This window comes from Quercus lobata, chromosome 6, assembly GCF_001633185.2.
Source record: "Quercus lobata isolate SW786 chromosome 6, ValleyOak3.0 Primary Assembly, whole genome shotgun sequence".
Lineage (NCBI taxonomy): Eukaryota > Viridiplantae > Streptophyta > Magnoliopsida > Fagales > Fagaceae > Quercus > Quercus lobata.
Genome location: NC_044909.1, coordinates 41,070,077 through 41,091,992, shown reverse-complemented (window position 1 = coordinate 41,091,992; position 21,916 = coordinate 41,070,077). Strand labels below are relative to the sequence as shown.

The 21,916-nt window shown below is 34.6% G+C and overlaps 1 protein-coding gene across 3 annotated transcripts; it reads left to right on the top strand.

Annotated features, from left to right (window-relative positions):
• Positions 1 to 8,636: 8,636 nt before the first annotated feature.
• Positions 8,637 to 20,708, top strand: LOC115995215 (lysine--tRNA ligase-like). Of its 3 annotated transcripts, none has more exons than XM_031119688.1 (18): positions 8,637 to 8,823; positions 10,002 to 10,089; positions 10,443 to 10,518; positions 11,376 to 11,444; positions 11,572 to 11,737; positions 11,826 to 11,919; positions 12,743 to 12,828; positions 13,713 to 13,813; positions 13,919 to 13,978; positions 17,709 to 17,834; positions 17,946 to 18,228; positions 18,342 to 18,438; positions 18,528 to 18,684; positions 19,448 to 19,591; positions 19,695 to 19,763; positions 19,854 to 19,997; positions 20,135 to 20,186; positions 20,505 to 20,708. In XM_031119688.1, the coding sequence occupies exons 2-18, from the start codon at positions 10,031 to 10,033 to the stop codon at positions 20,624 to 20,626; spliced, it is 1,905 nt and encodes a 634-aa protein (XP_030975548.1). In that variant the 5' UTR covers positions 8,637 to 8,823; positions 10,002 to 10,030; the 3' UTR covers positions 20,627 to 20,708. The 3 variants fall into 3 exon arrangements, with proteins under 3 accessions (XP_030975548.1, XP_030975546.1, XP_030975547.1); XM_031119686.1 differs by having other exon boundaries at positions 13,713 to 13,837; positions 13,916 to 13,978; XM_031119687.1 differs by lacking the exon at positions 8,637 to 8,823 and adding an exon at positions 9,915 to 9,931 and having other exon boundaries at positions 10,019 to 10,089; positions 13,713 to 13,837; positions 13,916 to 13,978.
• Positions 20,709 to 21,916: the final 1,208 nt, after the last annotated feature.

Sequence of the window (21,916 nt, the reverse complement as noted above, 5' to 3'; positions counted from 1 at the left end):
AATATACTTGAAACTTAGAGGATTGAAATGACCAAATGTGAAATTTAAAAAGTTAGTTTTGCATTTTGGTCAATATTTTATCTATTAATAACTCCCCTCAAAAATTTGTTTTTAAGTAATTTTTTATTTATAGTTCAAAGTATAAGTAATTGACATTCAAAAATAGGTTTATTTTGTACCAAATTTACTCGACTTTACTCTCTCTTCCTCCTCTCAATTTAAATAGACCATTAGAAGCTAAATTGTTTTTGTAATGCCTCATTGTTTCCTTTGCGTTCTAATAAAATCTTGTTTATTCAAGGGGAAAAGAAAAGGCCTACATCACCCCCCAAAAAAAAAAAAAAAACCTACATTATCTGCTCGGCCGAAAACGTTATATTTAATTTTTTTCTAGGGTCCAAAGTTTTATTTCAACAAAGAAAAGGGAAACAACAAGCGTGAATGGGTGGTCTTGTGAATCCAATGCACCTCGATTTGTGTTCCTTGGGCTTAATAATTCATGTACCGGTTGGATTGGATGTTATTGGATATGAAACTATTGTCTAGTGAGCTCCAATTTGGAATCCAGTTTCTGGTTAGTCCACAATTTGGAAATAAAATAACATAATTTCCAAATTTTCATTTCGGACGATTTTTGGCTTACATCTTTGCCGTGCAACGGTAAAAGTTTTGACATCAATTATTATGATTTGAGATTTGTAGAAGTGCATTTACATAAATAAGAAAATAAAATATTCACAAGAGACAATAATATTTAACATATATTTACAAGAGACAATAATATTTAACATGGTTTCACTCTATGCTTACATCCACGGACAATGTCAACCAAAATATCCAATATCAGTAATATGGATTATTACAACATTAATTAACATCACAACTCACAAAAACAACACTCACAAACCTCACCAATATAACTCACAAACCCAAAACTTTGATACACCCAATAACTTCTCACACTCACAAAATAAATAAACTCTCAACATACAACCACAGGTAATCTTTCAACTCCAAAAAATCTACTAAATCACTCTTCTGGGAGTCTTTCTCCTCTCCCTACATGAGAGGAACCTTGGGTAAAAGTTACCAAACCCTTTGCAATAGTGCCTATTTATAAGATTCCAAACCCATTCTTTGATAGATAAGGAGTACTCATTACTTCTTTAATAAAGAATACTTTTCATTCTATGTCAAGGAGAATTTATGTCTTTCACATTAAGTAAATTTATTGTCTTCTATACCAAAAAAAAACCTTTTGGCCTATATTAAGGAAACTCAAACCTTAACTAATTAGGAATTTGAGGCAATATTTAACAATCTTTTTTTCTTAACTAATATAAATACAATGTTAAAGAATAAAACACTTTACATTTATTCTCATTCTAGCGTTTCAACAAAGAAAAGAAAAGTCCTGGTGCACTTTGCAAGGATTGAAAAGCTATAAATAAAATTTGTGGCTTATCCTAAAAAGTTTTTGGTTTAAGTAGCATTATTCCCTTGCAATATAGGAATTAATAAAAAGAATATGTAAATTAAAATATATTTTAATAACTTAATTAAAATTGAATAATAAAATTAAAAAACAAAAAATACTTCAAATTACATGATGAAAGTACATTGTGTAAGACAAGGATTTTTTTACTAAAACCAAATATTATAATAGATTATTAAAATCATTTAAAAAAAATTAAAGTCTCTTTAAAGTATAATATCATCCTCTAAGTACATTCTAAATGCATGGAATAGTCTGCTAAGAAGTTTTATTATAGTAGTTTAAAGAGGTTTAGGAAAAGAGTTAAGAGTTATGTGTATGTGTCAAAAAAAAAATAAATAAATAAAGGAGTGTATCTGTCCGTGTGGAAAAAAATGCCAATACACCCCCTGAACTTTAAGGTAATGGCCAAAACACCCCCTAAACTTTCTTACTGACCAATTTACTCCATAAACTTTGCATATTTGCCAAATTAGTTCCCTAGTTAATCTACTATTAAAAAACTAACGAAATGGCCATATATCTCACGTCAGCTTTAAAAAAAACACAAACTCAATCCCATTCATTGGCCACAACCACTGACCTCCTCCACAAGTACATGACTTACGCTCCTTACTCTCTCTACCCACAAGACTCAGACTCTATTGCTAAGACCCTAATCCTACGTGGCTGCCACCCTCTTCCTCGTTGCCTGTGCTTCTCCAAAACCCACTTCCTCTCTTCCCCATAACCCTTTCCCTTCATATCTTCTTGAACAAATTGTCCTCTGGTCTAACAAAAACTACTCTGGTAAGGCGGTAACAGTTTCATCTGTCTCATTCGCTCAAACCCAAAACTTGGTTTTGACTCATCTCATGAAATCAATAGATTCGCCTCTTACATCAATAGATTGGCCAACCTCAGTACTCCGTCTCGGCTTCGATATCGGAGGTGGAACTGGGACTTTTATGGTTAGTTTGAAGGTCCACAATGTGACTGTCATCGGGTTTCAAATGAAAATGATTTGAGTTTGTTTTTTTAAAGCTCTCTCATGTATTCCGTTATTTTTTTAAACGGTAGACTAATTGGGTACTGATTTGGAAGGTATGTAAAGTTATATAGAGCAAATAATTGGCCAATAAAAAAGTTTAGTGAGGGTCTTAGCCACTACTTCAAAGATCAGGAAGGTATATGAGTATTTTTCCCGTGTGCTCAAAGATTAGTAAATTTTTACTCTCTTCCTTTTATTTCTTTATTACTAAAATTTGGGATAGAGGAAAGGTATAACAGACTTTGCAACATTTTTCATTTTATTATAGCAGTTTTACTAGTCAACAGCACTTATAATCTATGAGAAAGTTCAATAAAATATTATTTTATTAAAAAATGATTTTCTCTCTATTTTCTTTTCTTTTGCATATAAATATGAAGCTTAATAATTATGACAATTATTAATAAATATTATTTTAATTGTATTTTCATATGAAATATTAACTATGAAATTTGGTAATTATGGTATTAATTAATAGTTATTTATTATTATAGTGCTTTTATATGTAATTATTAAATATATAATTATGATAATTGTTAATATATTTATTATGAGTGTGCTTGTATATTGAACTATTTAATCTATCATTTACTTCTTCTAAAAAATCTATCATTTAATTTAAGGTTTAAATATAAAATAAATTTTAAGTTTAATTAAAATTATTAAAATAATAACGGTTAAAATTGTAGGATAGAAAAGATTATGTAGCAATATATTATGAGGTTAACTAAAAGTCAAAAGTCTTTTTTGTATATGAATATGAAACTTGGTAATTATGAAATCGAGTTTCAAAGACTTGACTTCCACTGGGATTTTTTTTTTTTTTTTTTTTTTTGCAGCTACTCCTGCAGCATTAAACTAGAATTAGTTTTCCCTTCCCCTGCAGTAGTAAACTAGATCCAGAACACATCACATGGGCAGCGGTAAACAACTAGATACAAGCATATGATACCAGTCAAAGGGAGAGTACATCAGATGTAAACAACTGGATTCAAACAGTTACTATTCATGTGCATTATAGTTGCCCTCTTAGCACACAAAAACATTCAATACTAGCATTATCATCACTTCAAACAAGGCCCCTATGGTTGAAGTTGCCAAAGTAGTAGCTACTAATGCCAATGTCATATCATTGCTGGCATTTCAGGCAAAAGTTGCACAACGCAACTAATGTAATGAGTACAATGGATAGCAAATGTTCAATTACAACAACATTTAGCAATAAACAAAATAACAACTAAGTCAATACAACATAGTCTACATAGTCGTCTAACACTTATCCATACTGATACAACATACTCTACATAGTCACCTAGAACTTGTCATACTGATACAACATAGTTTACATAGTCGCCTAGCACTTGTCCATACCGAAGATAACCACAAGTCCCATGTACAATGCCATTCCAAAATCCAGTCTCCGCTCGCCTGACAAACATTAAAATACGGTTGTTAGTTTCCAAATGTGAAGAACAAAAACCAAATGAAATTCCAAGCATATTATATAAAAACAGTGATAGCACTTGCCTAGTTTGTAGCACTACCACTTGTTGAAGCCCCACGGGAATTGGGACAGCTTCTGTGGCTATGCCCCTCTTGATAACACACTCCGCATCGCTGCCTTGGTTGAATCTCCCTCAAGTCCGGATCTTCCCTCCGGCTTCCCCATTCTCACCGTACCCCATCCATTTCATTCCTTAATCTTAACTTCACAGGACGACCTTTGGCCCGCAATAGCTGTGGGTCAGGCACCCACCGTGGTCTGCGAATGTCCCTCCACAATGACTTTGATTTTGGCACCACAAAATGATGTGAATATGTCTGAATGGTGTTGTTCAAATTGTAACATGGGTCAATATAGCTAGTCGCATCGAAGTGCAGACCTTGAAGAACTTTAATTGCATGTGAACAAGGGATCTTCAAGTTTTGCCACTTTCCACAACCACATGTTTAATCAAATTCGTGCACTTCATGAGTATGGTTTCCCCCTCCACCTCTATGGTCGTTGTACGAGGTAACCTCTTGATATACACCAATTTCATGATTAAAATTCCTCAGAGTGTGTCCTGTGATTTTCTGCTCATTTTTGTTATAGATCTCCATTGCATAATCACTCCACACCTTACCTCGAGAAGATCAGAAGTAATTTGTTTATGTCAATCGTAGAAATATACAACAAGTTTGGACCAAGTAAACTCAACCATTGCAGCAATGGGCAAACCGCGGGCACCTTTAAGTACCCCATTAAAACACTCAAAGATATTGGCTGTCATTGCCCCTTAACGTCTTCCACCATCATGTGACTGGGTCCATTTCTCAACATCCTCACTCATTAGATATGTGTATGGCATATAGCGTAGGATGTGGCAATCAGTAGGTCTACACCCCTCAATAAATTAATCTCGGCCTCCTTAATAGTTTGCATTATGGACTCAAATTTCGCTTCATAAGTCGCATATCCAACTTTCAAGGCCAATGCCTTTAGAGTCGGGTCCTCAAATTTTGTGTTGAAGTTGCTAGCAACATGTCGAAAGCAATATCGGTGAAATACTTGTTCTCTTCCGTCCCGACCTCTAGGCCACTCTCGAATGACGCATTTGATACCTTTATATCAGTCAGAAATAATGCAAATGTCATTGTCAGGTATGACATGCTCTATCGAAGTCCTGAGACACTCTAAAAACCACCCCTAACTAGGCCCTGACTCCTTGTCCACAACAGCAAAGGCGAGAGGCAAAACCTTTTGGTTAGCATCGGTTGCCATTGCAATCATCAACACCCCTTTGTATTTACCATACAAATGAGTCCCATCAATACTGATCACTGGCCTGCAATATTGGAATGCAGCAATGCATGGAGCGAATGCCCTATATACATAGCGCAATAACGCAATACCTTCGTTTGGCCTAGGTATGGTGTGATAGTTGTACCGGGTACCCGAATCCTGATCCAAGTATGCCAACAACAACTTTCGCAACCTTTGGTAAGACTCCTCCCAATCCCCAAATATCTTAGCAATTACCTTTTGTTTTGCGTCTCATACTTTATAGTAAGAAAGCTCATGATTATACTTAGTACGTATGATCTCCCAGAACTCATCAATATGAGCAGTGTGATTTTGTTGCAATTTTCCCACAATTTCTGAGGCAACAAAATTAGAATCTATCATTTTACCGTCTCTTTGCAGGCCAAAGGGTATACAAGTGTGTAGACCCACATAAGACGTGACCACCCATAGACCATTAAGTTTAGCCTTCATGAATGCCCCAACATACCACTTGCAGTTGTCGTCAACGCATGCGGCACACAATTTAGTTTTTCCAGATTATAAAATTTGTATTATCATTTGCTGTATATATTATCAATGCACGCTACACCGCCGATTTATTTACAAAGTCAACCCTTTAGAAAAATGCATCCCATCTTGCCAAGTAGAAACAAATGGTACTAATAAAGGTGAAGGATCAACCATATTTTCCCAAGTATTTGCATAGAATGAGTCGGTAGGAGGTGTGTAGCCAGTGATCGTATTTGTATCACGTTGTACGCCAATATCATCATCTGCATCACCTTCATCATGGAACTCCATATTTTCCTCTTCATAATTGGGAACGACTTCATGGACATCCCCATCGTTCTCAAAGTCACCTCGCTCAATCCTCCCTTCGTACTCATCCACATCATCAATATTTTTACCATTATTTGTAGCATGATCTTCGTTTTTATCTTCGTCTTCCTCCTCTAAATGTGTCTTTTGAGAATGGAGGGTTTCACCAGTATTGACAACAAGATCTTGAAATGGCAGCATATAACCTCCCATTGTATACCCTCCCATTGCAGTGCATCCATCATCTAGGGCTGTAAATTGTAAAGATGTAGTTGTTTGTTGCACCACCTCAATATCAACTTCCGCAAGCGGCTCCGAACTTATGTACAACTCAGCAGCATTTACTTGGGGCATTTTCTGGATCCTATTAAACATCATCTTTACATGTTTGTCTTCTTTGATCGCCATATACCCATAATTTATCCGTTTATGAAGGACTTCTTGTGGGTAACGATAAATAATCTTGATGTCAAACCAAGCAAATGTCAAATTCAATTCGTCCATTATTTTCAACTTCAAATCATTCAATGTCTTCAACTTACGACGTATCATCATGTAGTAGCATTGGATACCCAGCCCTCTAAATAGGAATCCGTCAATCTCTCCATGATTGTCAAGGGGTCCACCGTAGTATACATTTATATCAATATTCTTTAGAGGTTGTGAACCTATTAGAGAGTCAAGTATAATATGTTAGGGACATATTTTATCTCTTTCATTTAACATCAATTACAAAACCTTTTCTATCTACTCAAAGTACAAAAATTACAACTTCTCACCCCACAATTGCATATACTCACCCCACATCACGTACAAACACACTCAATCGTTATCATTTCGTACTCAAACAAATAAAAAAGCTAAAGACAAAACTCACCCCCATTACAAAATTTCAACTCAGCTCTAACTAATATAAATAAAAATATCAAACCAAACAACAAGAAAAATAGTCATGATAAAAGCCTAACAATACAAATATATATATATATATATATATATATCTACAATATTTTTTACTTTTTATAAAATCCTAGCAAATATATACATTAACTTGCAAAAATAGTCATGATAAAAGCCTAACAATACAAATATATATCTACAATATTTTTTTACTTTGTATAAAATCCTAGCAAATATATACACTAACTTGCAAAAATAGTCATGATAAAAGCCTAACAATACAAATATATACTTAAATATATTTTTGTACTTTTTATAAAATCCTAGCAAATATATACACTAGCAAATATAAAATCCTAGCAAATATAACTTGTTACAAACCCCACATTTGCATATTCACATACAAACACACTCAATCATTATCATTTGTTTCCAAAATAAAAAAATAAAAAATCATTAATCATACTCAAACAAAAAAAACTAAACACACAACTCACCCCATTACAAACCTTCAAATCACTCTATCAAAAATATAAAGAACAATATCAAACCAAACAAAAGAATTAGTCATGATATACATACCCATAAAAAAAACCTAACAATATATATATATATATATATATATATATATATAACACTAACAACTAGAGAGATTGAGAAATCTTACCTAACATGAGGATGTGAAAATATGGAGAGTGAGTTTGATTTGAAGTTTGTAATGGGGGTGAGTTTTGTATGAAAGTGAAAGAGAGAGACAGATAGTGAGAGAGGAAGCTACTGCTGTGAAGTTGGAATGAAAATGAGTGAGAGAGGAAGCTACTGCTGCTGAATGTGTATGAGAGTTGAGAAAGCCTACAATGAGTGAGAGAGCATGTGCAAAGGTTCTGCTAAATCCCGAGAGACCCAGACCAGACAAAACCAGCTGCAATTGTGGGACCCAGACATGAGGCAGACTACATTTGAAAATTGAGTTTCTGAGACTCGGATTCACTTTTAGCAAACCGAGTCTCTGAGACTCGAGATCCAAGTGGCCAATTTCCACGTGGTGTGTTCACGTGGAACTCGAGTTTCTAAAACTCGAGTTCCACGTGGAATTTGGCCACATCAGAACACAAAAACCGAGCCTCAAAGTCTTGATTTTGAGGCCCAAAATCGAGTCTTTGAGACTCAAGATGCTAGTAAATGATAATGTTTGGGAACCGGGTCTACTAACTATATAGTTAGGATTTTATGGCCATTTTCGCCGAATATCAACCACCTGATATGTTAACAGACCCCCTTACAAAACCCTTTTCCTGGTGGGAAAATTAGTGAAACCATGAGAGATATGGAACTGTTACAGTCTACTAGCTGTATGGGCAAAAGCTAAAATTGTTAAACCAAGCACTTCCAGCTGCATTGGCAGTAAGAGAAAAACAAGCTCTTCCAGCTAAATACTATGGAATCAGCTTAGCTTTGGAGGGAGGAGTAGTTTTGGTTGGGGTTGGGTTTTATATTACAACGTTGAGTCGGTTAAGTCCCAATTCCAATACGACTTCAATTAGTAATAGGAAACCTTAATCCCAGTTCTAATTAAGTTAGGATTAGGAAATCCCAATCCTAATTAATCTAGGATTAGGAAATCCCAGCTAGCGGCTCCAAGTAAACATTGTTTATATATATTTTCCCATTAATTTAACCTAGCTACAAGAGTTCACGAACAAAAACAAAAACTTACAAATACAAGCGCTCCAATTAGGCGATAGCGATCTGAGCTCCTCAACCATTTTGTCCTCCACAGAGAATCAGAAGGTACACTTAATTTACAATTTTGTTCTATTATTTTCCAAAGACAGTTTAATATTCATTGTTTACCTATAAATCCCAAAAATTGGTTATTTAATTTACTCTAAATTTCGTTTCTTGTTCTTTTCATAATATTTTTTACTATCGATTTGTTGTTTGCTTGGTTGGCTTGTTTACGTGCTTTCTCCTAGATTTTTTTTATTTTACAATACTTATTTAGATTCTAATAACCAGGGGATTAATTTGTTGGTAATCGATTTTGTTTTAGAGCCAAAAACCATTAGTCAATATTTAGAGCGTTAAGGGTTATAAATATTATTAAGAGATGTGCTATGTCTACGACATTTTTATAATATTTTTACAATAAATCATATATGATTAGTTGTTATTGATTCAAATTTCAAATTAATGCTAAGATTACTTTTTTGCCCCAACTATCAACTAGTAGCGACTTGCCACTTAGGATTTGTTGGAAATAATGATTCTATTGATCCCTTCAGTTTTATTTTTTATTTTATGAATTCTGTTTTATATGATATTCCTTGGATTGTCTTTCTGTTTTACATTTTTTTTACGTATTTGTCCTTAAATTATTTTATTAGGAGTTTTTTTTTTCCTTTAAATTCAAAATAAATAAGAAGATATTTGGGGGGGAAAAAAAGTGAGATCATGGAGTAAGGAAAACAAATTCTATTAAAAAAAATTGAAAACATTAAACCCCGAGAGTGGTCCAATTTATCAAAAAAAAAAAAGTAATCCTATTTTGTTGGCAATATTTTAGTGAGAGTTAAAACATATAGTTTTATCAAATTATCCTTTAATTTTGTCTCTATTTAAACCTAGGATTTTAGTGGGAGTTAAAAGACATAGTATTACCAAATTATCGTTTAATTTTGTCTCTACTTAGACCTAGGCCCTAGGGTTTTAGTGGGAGTTAAAATATATAATTTTACTAAATTATTCTTTAATTTTGTCTCTACTTAAACTTAAGAAAATAAGGGTATTTTGGAAAAAAAATCCGTACAAACAGGTGCAACCCCACAGTATATATAAATTCATTCTTTTAAGGGTTTTCATATTTGTTTGGTTGCCAAGAAACCTGGAAGAAGAGAAGGTTATTGTTTTTTATTTTAATACTTCTGTTATGATGTCTTATACTTGTGGTTTATGGGATTGTGATGCAGATTTCCGATTGGTCTAGGTCTTATTAAAAATGGAGGACTTGGGGTCGGTGACAGGCTCCCCTGCTGCTGGGGAAACTCTCAGCAAAAAGTAAGTTTCGGAAATATGTTTTTAATGGAAAAACAGAGGAAAAAGAATGACTTGGGGTCTTTGTTTCCATCTTGGATGTGTGCCGTTTGTGTGTGATGCATACATGGACATAAAATACACTCACAATACCACATTAATCTTTTCCAAAAAATATTTTTCTTAACAACTTTTGCATATAGCAAAAAACAAAAAAAGTGCATTTTTTTTTTCAAAATATAGTGCAAGTAGAATACTATTACTATGTAGGATATGAATATAGCTTTCTGAAGCTTATAAATTACCCCACCAATAAATGAAGAAATCAAACCAGTTTTGAGTTTTGAATTCCTTTGTATTTTGGGGAATTTTTACAGTGCACTCAAGAAGGAATTGAAGAATAAGCAAAAGGAAGAAGAAAGGCGGCGCAAAGAGGAGGAGAAGGCAAAACAGGTACTTGACATTCAGACTAGTAGCATTATATTAGGAGTGAACATCGAAATTACCACTTGTATTTAATTGCCATGTCATCCTATCACCCCCCTCCCCTCGGCATCTTGGAATAAATATGATCAAAGAAAGAATAAGCTGCCTGCCTCCATATCTCGATCATGAAAATCTCGATCAAAGAAAGAATTTAATTTTCTGCAGTTCTATTTATTCTTTGTTCTCTTCCGTTCTTGCTGACTATATAGTGAAATATCTATATATTTTCCTATTCTAATCTAACCTTATTATAATTTAGGCCAATGAAATAGAACTTAAGAGTTGGGATGTTATTGTTCCCTTGTAAATTTTGAGAAAAAGAATATCTTGTAGTATTAGAATGAGCTACAAATTATTATGATTCATTGGCTACATGTTCATCTCATATATTGGCTTAAAAAACAATCCACCTCTAATAATTTTTATTATGAAAAATTTTCATATGCAAGGTGGCCATGTCTTAATTAGTCAGGACAAACCTGGAGTATTTAAAATAGTAATTAGTGTTGTTTTTTCATATATTTGACTTCTTTTTTCTGCCAAGAGCCTTGTAGCTCAACTAACATCTCTTGGTATTTACAACTGAGACATCCTGAAGTAATTGTAGGTGCTGATTTCTTGGATTACTCGTTTTAATATAGACAATTTTAAATTTTGGTACCATGGAATGTATTGATGTTACTATATGAATGAATCTACATTGATCATCATGTTGTGGAGTTTGAACATGATGGAGTATGATGTGTTATTGGCTGTTATCTCTAAGGTACCTTACCACCTTGTTTTGAAATCTTATTAAGAATAAACTTGTGTTTATGTTCCAGGCTGCTTCTATGGCAGATTCCCGCAGCAATAAATCTGCAGCAGCTGACGATGAAGATATGGATCCAACGGTATAAAGTCCATTCTTGTCCTGCAATAGTTGGCATTCTTTTCCTGGATCTTTTCCACAAAGCTCTTGATTAATGATTATAACCTCAATCTCCTGCTTTTAATCTTCCTCATTTGTTTTTCCTCCAGCAATACTACGAAAATAGACTGAAACATGTTGCCTCTCTGAGGGCAGCTGGTGAAGAGCCATATCCTCACAAATTCCATATTACAACGTCTATCCCTGAATATGTAGAGCAGTATAAAAACATAGGCAATGGGGAGCATCTTGAGGATGTTACTGTAAATTTGGCTGGTATTGAAATTAGGGCTTTTATTTATTTGGTTGGTATTTATAATGTTTGTTTTGGTAATTTTTTTTTTAATTTTCTTTCCTATGCAAGGGCGTATCATGAGCAAACGTTCATCTTCTTCAAAGCTATTCTTTTATGATTTACATGGTTGTGATGCTAAAGTCCAAGTTATGGCCGATGCTAGGTATCTTATCACTGTATCTTTTCTTTTCCCTTATTCATATTTGATTTTTCCTTATGATTTTAGTATTGTTATTTCTTTAGGTACGCAATGTCTTTGACAAATTATCTTTCTATTAGTTTTTTTTTTTTTTTGGGTAAGTTATTCATACAACCATGTGGGCCTTGAGATGCAGCTCATTGGCATCTTTCCATATTAGTAGAAGAGCCTTTGTTTTTGCTTTTGGACTCTTTCTTTGAATGGACACAAATTGCTCTCTCTGTTATCTTCTATAGTGGAATAAGTGATTAGTTTGGGAATTTGGATTTTCTTGTTATCAGCATTTCATGTCAAATTTCTTATCTTAAAAAGTTAATATTTTTGGGTAGTGATTCATCAATTAGTTGAATGTCAATGTTTTGCCCAAGTTCCTTGTAAGAGAAACTTTGTTTTTTTTTTTTTATTGAAATAATTGCTAATTTCGTGTTTGTGAGGCCTGATTAGTTGTATGTTGAAAGCTTAGGTAGATTGGAAAAAAGAATGATGTAGGTCATTTTACTTTATCGCATCTTTCTGTACCACTGCCTAGTTTTCTCAACTGTGCTTTAAAAAAAAAAAATTTAAAGGACCTATATAAACAAGATGATGAATATGTATGAATGAGACTTTCCACTTGGTACTATTTGGGAAATTTTAGTTCAGATATGAATTAGTTTCATGGACAATCACCCCCCCCCCCCCCCCCCACTCCCTGGTTGGGTGTCCCCCCTAAATTGCACCACCTTTAAGTTTTGCTGCATGGATACCAAATTTAATGATTGAGAGATTCTTCGTTTCCATGATGCAGCAAGTCAAATTTGAATGCGGAAGAATTTTCTAGGTTCCATTCAACTGTGAAGCGTGGTGATATTGTTGGTGTCGAGGGGTTTCCAGGTTTGTGATGTTACTACAATTGGGTAGTTACTAACACCTTTTGACTTATATATATATATATAGTTGCTCCTTACTGTGTTGACACTGTTGAGTTTACAGAAGAAATCACTATCAGTTTAATTACTTAATTTGGTTTCTCTCTCTCTCTCTCTCTCTCTCTCTCTCACATTTGATGTTTGATGATGAATTAAAAATTTTGTGGCATAAGGAAAAAATTATGGAGAGTGTAGGTAGAGCTTCAAAATAAAAATTTAAAAGAGACCGCTTGAAAATTCCCTTAAATAGGTGCTTCATTTTGGTCTTTTTCCCTATGGTGAACTGTTTTAGTTTTCTATGCTGCATAATTGGTTTTCTTTTTTTTATCAGTATGCCGCATGATTGTTGAAACATTCTAGAAATGGGTCCAGTCTTGTGATATAGATGTACATTTTTTTTTCTCATAATTACATACAGATTTAGTGGGTCTTGAACTCACAAATTCACTCCCAACCTTGCTCTTACGAGGGAAGGGGGTGTCATTTGAGCTAGAGGCATAATTTATTTTTTTTTTGAATTTCAAAGTTGAGTTGTAGGTTTTTGAGTCATTGTTTCTTTAAATTATAAACTTCCTGGTTGACTTACATTTTGTTAGAATTATGGTCAAATGATTAAATTCACCATTTCTTAGCAGCTTAAACTTTTGGGAGAATTTGTAATTTAAATTCACTCTACCTCCCATTTAATATGTGAAAAATCACACATGTTGGGCTCCACTTATTAAGGGGAAGGCTGGGCCCATGCGTGAGAGGGAGTGTTTAGAATTATGTTCAAGTTAAATTCACCATTTTTTAATCGCTTTAGTTTCTAGGAGAATCGGTAATTTAACACATTTTCTTTCAATTCAGGGAAAACTAAAAGGGGGGAGCTAAGTATTTTTCCAAGATCGTTTATAGTCTTAACCCCTTGTCTCCGTATGATACCAAGGCAAAAGCCTAAGGCTGGTTCTGTGTCTAACAATGCCAATTTGAAGGTGAACATGGTTTCTCCCTGAATGATTTAATGCTGGTTACAGTCTCATCCTGACTTCATTACTTTCTTATTGTTGCAGGAAGAGGAGGCTTGGGTCCCAGGACGTGCCAGGAATCCTGAAACATATATTTTGAAAGACCAGGTATTGATTAATATCCTAAAATTCCACTGAATTCCTATTGCACTGTTTTAAACTATATTCTTTAGCACACCCAAAATAAAAATTTAAGTACATATGATCTGGTACTGATTAATATCCTGAAGTTCAGTGAAAATGAATTGCAAACATTCATTTTTGGGCTTGTGATAATATGTTCGGAATACTTGTGTGGTAATCTTTGGTTGTTTTTATTTTATATAATTTATTTCTTTGTATTATAAGGACCCATTCAGAGAAATACATCAGTTTAATTGTCAGCCGGAAATAGTTTCTGTTCCCTTTCGCTTGAACCTGAATGGTAAATGAATTAATTTTTTGGGTAAATGTGATTCTTTGAACAAGGTTTCTTTAGGCTTAATAAACTGAATCTTGCAAACCATTTCTTTGAAAGTAATTTGAAGCTTATATCCTGGGGCTCATACTATCTTAAAGGGGCTGGAGTTTTGTAACAAAGCTCTCGTTACACAATTTCTAAAAGCTGATTATGTTTTGAATTATTCCGCTTAGTGCTTTTTTGGTTTTGATTTTTTTTCTTTTATTAGAAATTATCCTTTTCTACATAGTTGTGGTGTTGCATTATTTTGAATTCAAGTAGCTAGGAGACTTACATGACCTGTATTGCTGAGGAATATTTTTCTAGTTTCTTTTATTTTTGATAGGTAAGAAAAAATATTATTGAAAAATGAATAGCATGAAAAATACACAAGGTTCACGACAGTGAACTAAGAGAAAAAAGAGGAAAAAGAAACAAATAGACACTAAGCTATTCTAAGAGACAAAAGAAAATCCATTAGTGTAGAACAATCCGAGAGACCCCAACATCGAGACCAATCAAAGAGGGTTCGTTGGCATAAATCTAACAACTAAGCCAATGATTTCCCAGTATCCTCAAAAGAACAGAGATTCCACATTAAACAGCCCGGAACCAGATTCCAAATATTAGAATTATGTTTCCCAAGCCAATGATATCAACAAAACAAAAGCCAATGATACCAACAAAACAATAAGTCTGCAGCGAAACGCATGACCCAATCAATCCCAAACAACCGAAGCATATACATCCACAAAGAATGAGCAACTGGACAAGAAATCAGTAGGTGATCCACAGATTCCTCATTACAACAACGATATGCCAAAGTGCGACCATGGAGTATTAGATTATCCAAAGTTAGGATTTGGCCATGAGCAGTTGTCCACATAAAGAATGCTACCCCTTTAGGAACCTTTACTTTCCAAATGCCTTTCCAAGGGAAAGTAGAAAGAGTTACATTTCGAATCTTATGATAAAAAGACGGAACGTCAAACTTCCCACTTCCATTGAGATGCCAACAAAGTCTTTCACTACCTCCACCCTTAGGAACCCGAGTTTGAATGAAGTGAAGAAGGGAATAGGAAGCTGCTAACTCCCAATCATTAAATTTCCTATAAAATCTTGAACTCCATACTCTATCATCATCACCAACTGGAGGACTTAACACTTCAGAAATACAAGCTTTCTTGTTGGCTGAACACAAATAACTGAGGATAAAGAGTTTTAAGAGAATTATCCGCTGTCCACTTATCATGCCAAAGAAGAATACTAGAACCATCCCCCACCACAAAAGACAAATGCTTAGAAAAACCTTCCCACCTTTCACTAATATTTTTCTAGTTTCTTACCCTTTAATGCAAACATTTTCTCTTCACAAGTTTGTGTGATGGGCGGTTGTCATCCTACTTAATAATGGGCTAAGGACCTAAGCTTTTCTGCCCACCAGTATGGGTCATTTAATCCTAGATGGCTTAGTAAAGAAATTTGCTAGTTTCATTCACATGCTTTTGGATGGTTGCAGATTTGGGTTGGAATATAACTAGGAGCAGGAAGAGAGAGAATAAGCTCTTCACAATGCATTTTTAGACCATTAACCCGGAATACAGTTACACATTTTACTTTCTATGCTAATTGTGAATGACATTTCTAGTCCTTTAGGAGCTCTTCGATAGTGTATTTTCAACAACAGTTTATTTTCAACAACAGTTTTCATTGTTTAAAAAACATTACACGTATTTTCACACTTTTTCACGCACACGTATTTTTAAAAAATACAAACAACGTTACTATAATAACATTACCAAACGGGCCCTAATTTCTATCTTGGGTTTGTGATGTGGTAGAAGTGGCAAGTCCTTGAATTGAAAGGGGGAAACTATGGAAGACATCAGAATAATAGATAGCTATCCAAAATATTTTATTGAAGAAAGTGAGTTCTTGTTTCACATGTACTATTCACAGCCTATTTATAAGCTCAATAAAACTAAAACCGCTAATAGTTCCATCTTAAAATTGATTCTGAACCCCAGTTTCCTTTCAGGACCTAATTTTGACAAACAAAATCCTAAAAATTACTTAAGGATAGAAATAAAAGCTCCCTAGACCACTGAACCTTTTTTGGTAGTCCTTGGGTTGTAGGCCCTGCATTCACCATGAGTGGATGGCTAGAAAACTGCATGCAACACTTTTGTGTTGGAGTCTTTGACGACCTTCATGGATACCAGGCAAGAGAAGTGGCTTCAAGATTGGTACTTATTACCAACTTCTAGGTGCCCCTTCAAGTACCATTATTCTTTCCCTTGGGAAATCATTTGGAGATCAAAGGCCCTGATGAGAGTAGCCTTTTTTGTATGGACTGTTGCTTTGGGTTAAATCTTGACAATTGACAACTTAAGGTCGAGGAAGGTAAGGATTACAGATTGGTGTTATATGTGCAAATGCAATGGTGAATCTGTTGATCACCTTTTGCTACATTGCTCTATTGCTTCAGACTTATGGTCCATGATATTGGGTTTGTTTGGAGAGTTGTTGAGCTTTTAGCCTGCTGGCAAGGGCAGTTTGGTAATCATCAGAATAGTCATATTTGGATAGTTATCCCCCATTGCCTGATGGGTTGCTTTTGGAGGGAAAAGAATAGCAGGAGTTTTGAAGACACTGAAAGTTCTATGCCTGATCTAAAGTTGTTCTTTTTCAGAACTTTATTGGATTGGTTATCAGCCATGAGGAACCTTTCTTTATTTTCTATTGTTGATTTATTAGATTTATGTAACTTTTGTAAATGATAGTTTACCCTAGTATACTTCCTGTATACTTGAGTGATTCATTTTTTATGATTTATATAATATTATTACTTTATAAAAAAAACTTAAATATAAGAAACTAATAAAAAAAAACTAAATTGAATAAAAATACAAAAATATGCGACAAAACTTTCAGACAATAATGGTTGATATCTTGTTTCACATCAGTTTGGGTAGGTTTATGGTTGAACTATGCACAAGTGAATCATACTACGAGAAGATTTTGTTGCAGCACAGATGCTATGTTTTATTTATAAACCCAGTTAGTTAATTCAAATGCGCCACTATACTCCCGTCATTGTCCACAAGAAATTTTGGAGATTGTAGTCATAAGTCTGCCCTTGTGATCCATATAAATGTTAGGTTCATCTTTTGAATTGGGAACACTTTGATCCTTTTTTTTAATTAAATGATTCCTTTAATCTACGTCTTATTGGTTGCTATTGATGTTGTGGGGGGTGATTTGAACATGATGAATTGGATTATTTTTTCCTGATGCAAATAAAAGTGAGATGGGTCCATTTATTTTATTTTCTTTCAGTTTGGACTGTGTTTTCACTTCTCCTCTTCTGGTGTTTTATTTTATTGTCTTTAATGCTAGGAAACTCGTTATCGACAACGCTATTTAGATTTGATGTTGAATATGGAGGTTCGACAAATTTTTAAGACAAGAACTAGGATCATTAAATATATTGAGCGCTTTCTTGACAATCGTGATTTCTGGGAGGTTAGTTGTTTGTCTTGATTTTTTATTTATTCAATTCATTCAGGTGGTTTCTACATATGGCACTTGACTTTACTTTCTTTTCATTACCTTCAATGTTCTTTTCACTGTCAGGTTGAAACACCAATGATGAATACGATTGCTGGTGGAGCAGCTGCCCGTCCATTTGTGACCCATCACAATGACCTGAACACGAATCTATTCATGCGCATTGCGCCTGAGCTCTCTCTGAAGCAGCTTCTTGTTGGTGAATTTGGCCGTGTTTATGAGATTGGAAAGCAGTTCAGAAATGAGGGCATCGATTTGACACATAATCCTGAGTTCACCACCTGTGAGTTCTATATGGCTTATGCTGACTACAATGACTTGATGGAACTCACCGAGACAATGTTGAGTGGTAAGGGTCATTTGGATCATGTTGCAAACAACTGCTTCATTCCACTTGGGTAGTGAAGATATTTTTATCCTCCAAAATACTTGGATTTTTCCTGACACAGTAATGTGTAACAGGGATGGTAAAGGAACTTACAGGTGGATATAAAATTAAATATCATGCAAATGGGCTGGATGAGGATCCGATTGAGATTGACTTCACTCCACCTTTCAGGTTTGTCATCGATATAGTATCTCTCACAAATTGTATAACATTAACATGAATATGAAAATCTATGAAATTGGTTGTTTTAACTCTGGCAGAAGGATTGACATGATAGAAGAATTAGAGAAGATGGCGAACCTCAATATTCCCAAGGACTTTTCCAGTGATGAGGCCAACAAATATTTGAAAGATGCATGCACAAAGTATGAGATCAAATGTGCCCCTCCTGAAACAACAGCGCGTTTGTTGGACAAAGTCAGTTCTCTGCTTTTTCCTTTTTTTTTTTAATTTTTTTTATTACTTTATTGAACATAAATTAGGTAGTTACTGGCATTGTGATCCTGTGTTATGTACTAAGTAGATACAATATCTGTCATGAAGGTTCTGAGCTTTATGCTTAAGGAGGTGAATGAGAGGCCAGGTACCGTATGAGCAAGGGCTTAGGTTTTTTATTTGTGAGAGAGGGGGGGGGGGGGTGCGTGTTGTGGAGGAAAAGCAATGGATTGGATAGCTCTTGCTGGAATACTGGTTTTTCCTTAGATGGCTCTCTGCTATTTGGAGTAATGGTTCAATAAGATTGCTTACACTGATAAGCTGTAGCAGTTGGATAAAGTAGAAATTGTAGCATTTATCAGTGGGAGAGATAATTGGAGGTTGGGAACAGTGAAAAGTGGTTGATTGGAAATGCCATTAAAAGAACAATATGATGGGGTCCCCAATATTTTACAATAATTAAGTAATTCTGCATTGGAAAAAGTGTATAGTTTCTTTTGTTCTGACAATGATGTTTTCTGACTTGATCTGATTTTGTTCCTTACCTTTTAGTTCTATTGTTTGCTTGGTGGGTTGTGAACCAGCAAGGTCTAGTAGAATGTTTCAACTGAATTCTTTTATGTAATATTTTAGATTTAAATTGTTTCATCATTAGTGTTGAGGTAGACTATTCTTGCTTGCATGCTCAGACAATTTATGAGAATTGGTTATATATATATATATATATATATTTCTGTTACTGCAGCTTGTAGGACACTTCTTGGAAGAGACTTGTACAGATCCTGCTTTCATCATTAACCACCCTGAGTTAATGAGTCCTTTGGCAAAGTGGCATAGAACGAAGAAAGGCCTAACCGAGCGTTTTGAGTTATTTATTAACAAGCATGAAGTATGCTTTTCAGGATATCTTGTTTTCTTTTTCATTCTATGTTTCATTTAATTTTCAGCTTTATAATTCATGATTCTGACTTAATTTTTCTGTAACCGCTCAGCTCTGCAATGCATACACTGAATTGAATGACCCTGTGGTACAACGCCAGCAATTTGCTGAGCAGCTCAAGGTTCACGCATCAGTTTTTAAGTGTGCAATGGATTTATCCTTAAATAAATTCCTCTGGAACTTTTCTGAATGATATGTGGTCTGCATGCAGGATCGGCAATCTGGTGATGATGAAGCAATGGCTTTGGATGAAACCTTCTGTATGGCTCTTGAGTATGGGTTGCCTCCAACAGGTGGTTGGGGATTGGGAATTGATCGGCTAACAATGTTGTTAACTGATTCACAAAACATTAAGGTTCTCTTCTCTTCTCTCTCTCTCTCTCTCTCTCTCTCTCTCTCATGTCTGTGCCTGTTTGCATTTGTCTCATTTATACATATATGTGTACACTCTCTGTTCTCAATGGGCTCTCAACATATGCTATTTGGTAACAGGAGGTTATTCTCTTCCCTGCCATGAAACCTCAAGATGAGCCATCTGCTAAAGGTACTCTTCCCAGCCATGAAAGTGATAATGGTTACTCTTTTCATAACTATAAACAAAAATTATGATCTTGTTTTATAATCTGTGTGTCTTGCCTTTGATAATGGGGCCTTTAAATTAACGGGTTTTTGTATTGGTGAATTTTAGTGAAGTTTGGCCTTCAATGGCCTAGATGTTATGAGGGTTTTGTTTTGAGTCTGAAGCTTAAGCCCTCTGTTTTTGTTATATAGTGTGTTTGTGCAAAAAAAAATTTGGCTTACGACTCAAAAATGTGGTTTATGGCTAGAGATTTGGCTTGAAAATGTGATTTATTCTGTGTAGAGGGCGATGCTGGAACCAGCAATGCAAGGGCCGTGATACGAACTTGCAAATTGCTTCTGAAGATTTGTATGGTACTTTGGTTACTTACAGATTGTTACAGATTTCTCCGTAAACATTTTTGATGTGTTTGGTTCGTAGAAAAGTAAAGAAATTGTGATCTTGATATTAAAATTTTTCTTTTCAAAATTCATATTTCAGATTTTATTTGGGTTTTTTTGAGAAACCGAGAGAGAAAGATCTAGATTTTTTTTTTTGATGGGAAGATCTGGATGTTTTGTTCATGTTTAGATCAGAGTTTTAATTTAATTAATTTAATTTCTTTTTAAATAATTTGTTTTTAATTTTTTTATTAAGTTAAAATTAATAAATTAATTTTTTTTAATGATGTGGCTTTTTTTAATATTAAAATGCTGATGTGGCATTACTTAAATGCAAAATTAAAATTTTTTATTATTATTTTAATAGCCATGTAAGCATTATAGCATTCTCATCAGCTCTCTCATAAAAAATGTCATTTTAACACACCAAAAGCCTACTTTAATATTTTACCACATCATTTTACAATACATCATTTATCAGATATTCTATTATTTCATTCTAAACATTAAAATAATATATACAACAAATTAAAATAATATATTTACTCAAAACCTAATAATATACAAACACACAACCCCGACAGTCACCACCAACCAAGAACCACCACTACAACCATCGCCACAAACTACAACCACAATCACCGATCCTCCAACAAATTTCAAATCCAAAAACCTCATCAAAAGAGAGAAAAAAAATTCAAAACCTTCAACAAAATCCCACCATACACAGCACAGTTCGCCACCACCATACCCAAGCACAGCCCGCCACCACCACCCACAGGTAAAACCTGCCACCACCAACAAAAATCCACCAGCCGCCACCCAGTACTACTTTTAAAAAAATCCCCAAAATCAACACAAAACTATCCCCAAAAAAAGAGCTTGAAAAAGAACCAATTCACCCATAATCACAATCACATGGAATCCACAACCGAAAAAAAAAAAAAAAAAAAAAAAAAAAAAAAGAGGGAGATCAGAATCAGTGATCTCCATGGCGACGGCCTCATTGACGAGGTTGAACTCCACGACGAGGCCAAACTCCACAGTGATGACCGATCTCAATGGCAACGGCCTAGGCGGAGGGAAAAAAAAAAAGGCAGAGAGGGAGAGTGACAGGGAAAAAAAAAAGATAAAGAAGGCGCAGAGAAAGTGACAACAAAGAAAAAAAGCAAGAAAAAGGGAGAGGTGGAGGTTCTAGAGAAAGAAAGAAGAAGAAGAAGATAAAAAAAAAGGAAGAGAGGTGAGATCTGAGAAGATGAAGTGAGGCGGAGAAAGAAAGAAGAAAAAGAAAGAGAGAGAAGAAAGAGTCATAAA

What these genes read in the sequence shown, in the direction of transcription:
- LOC115995215 (XM_031119686.1), top strand. Translation starts at nt 10,031, where the DNA reads ATGGAGGACTTGGGGTCGGTGACAGGCTCCCCTGCTGCTGGGGAAACT. An exon ending in TATTTATTAACAAGCATGAA is followed by an intron (nt 19,592 to 19,694) that starts GTATGCTTTTCA and finishes GTAACCGCTCAG; the next exon opens with CTCTGCAATGCATACACTGA. An exon ending in AATTTGCTGAGCAGCTCAAG is followed by an intron (nt 19,764 to 19,853) that starts GTTCACGCATCA and finishes GTCTGCATGCAG; the next exon opens with GATCGGCAATCTGGTGATGA.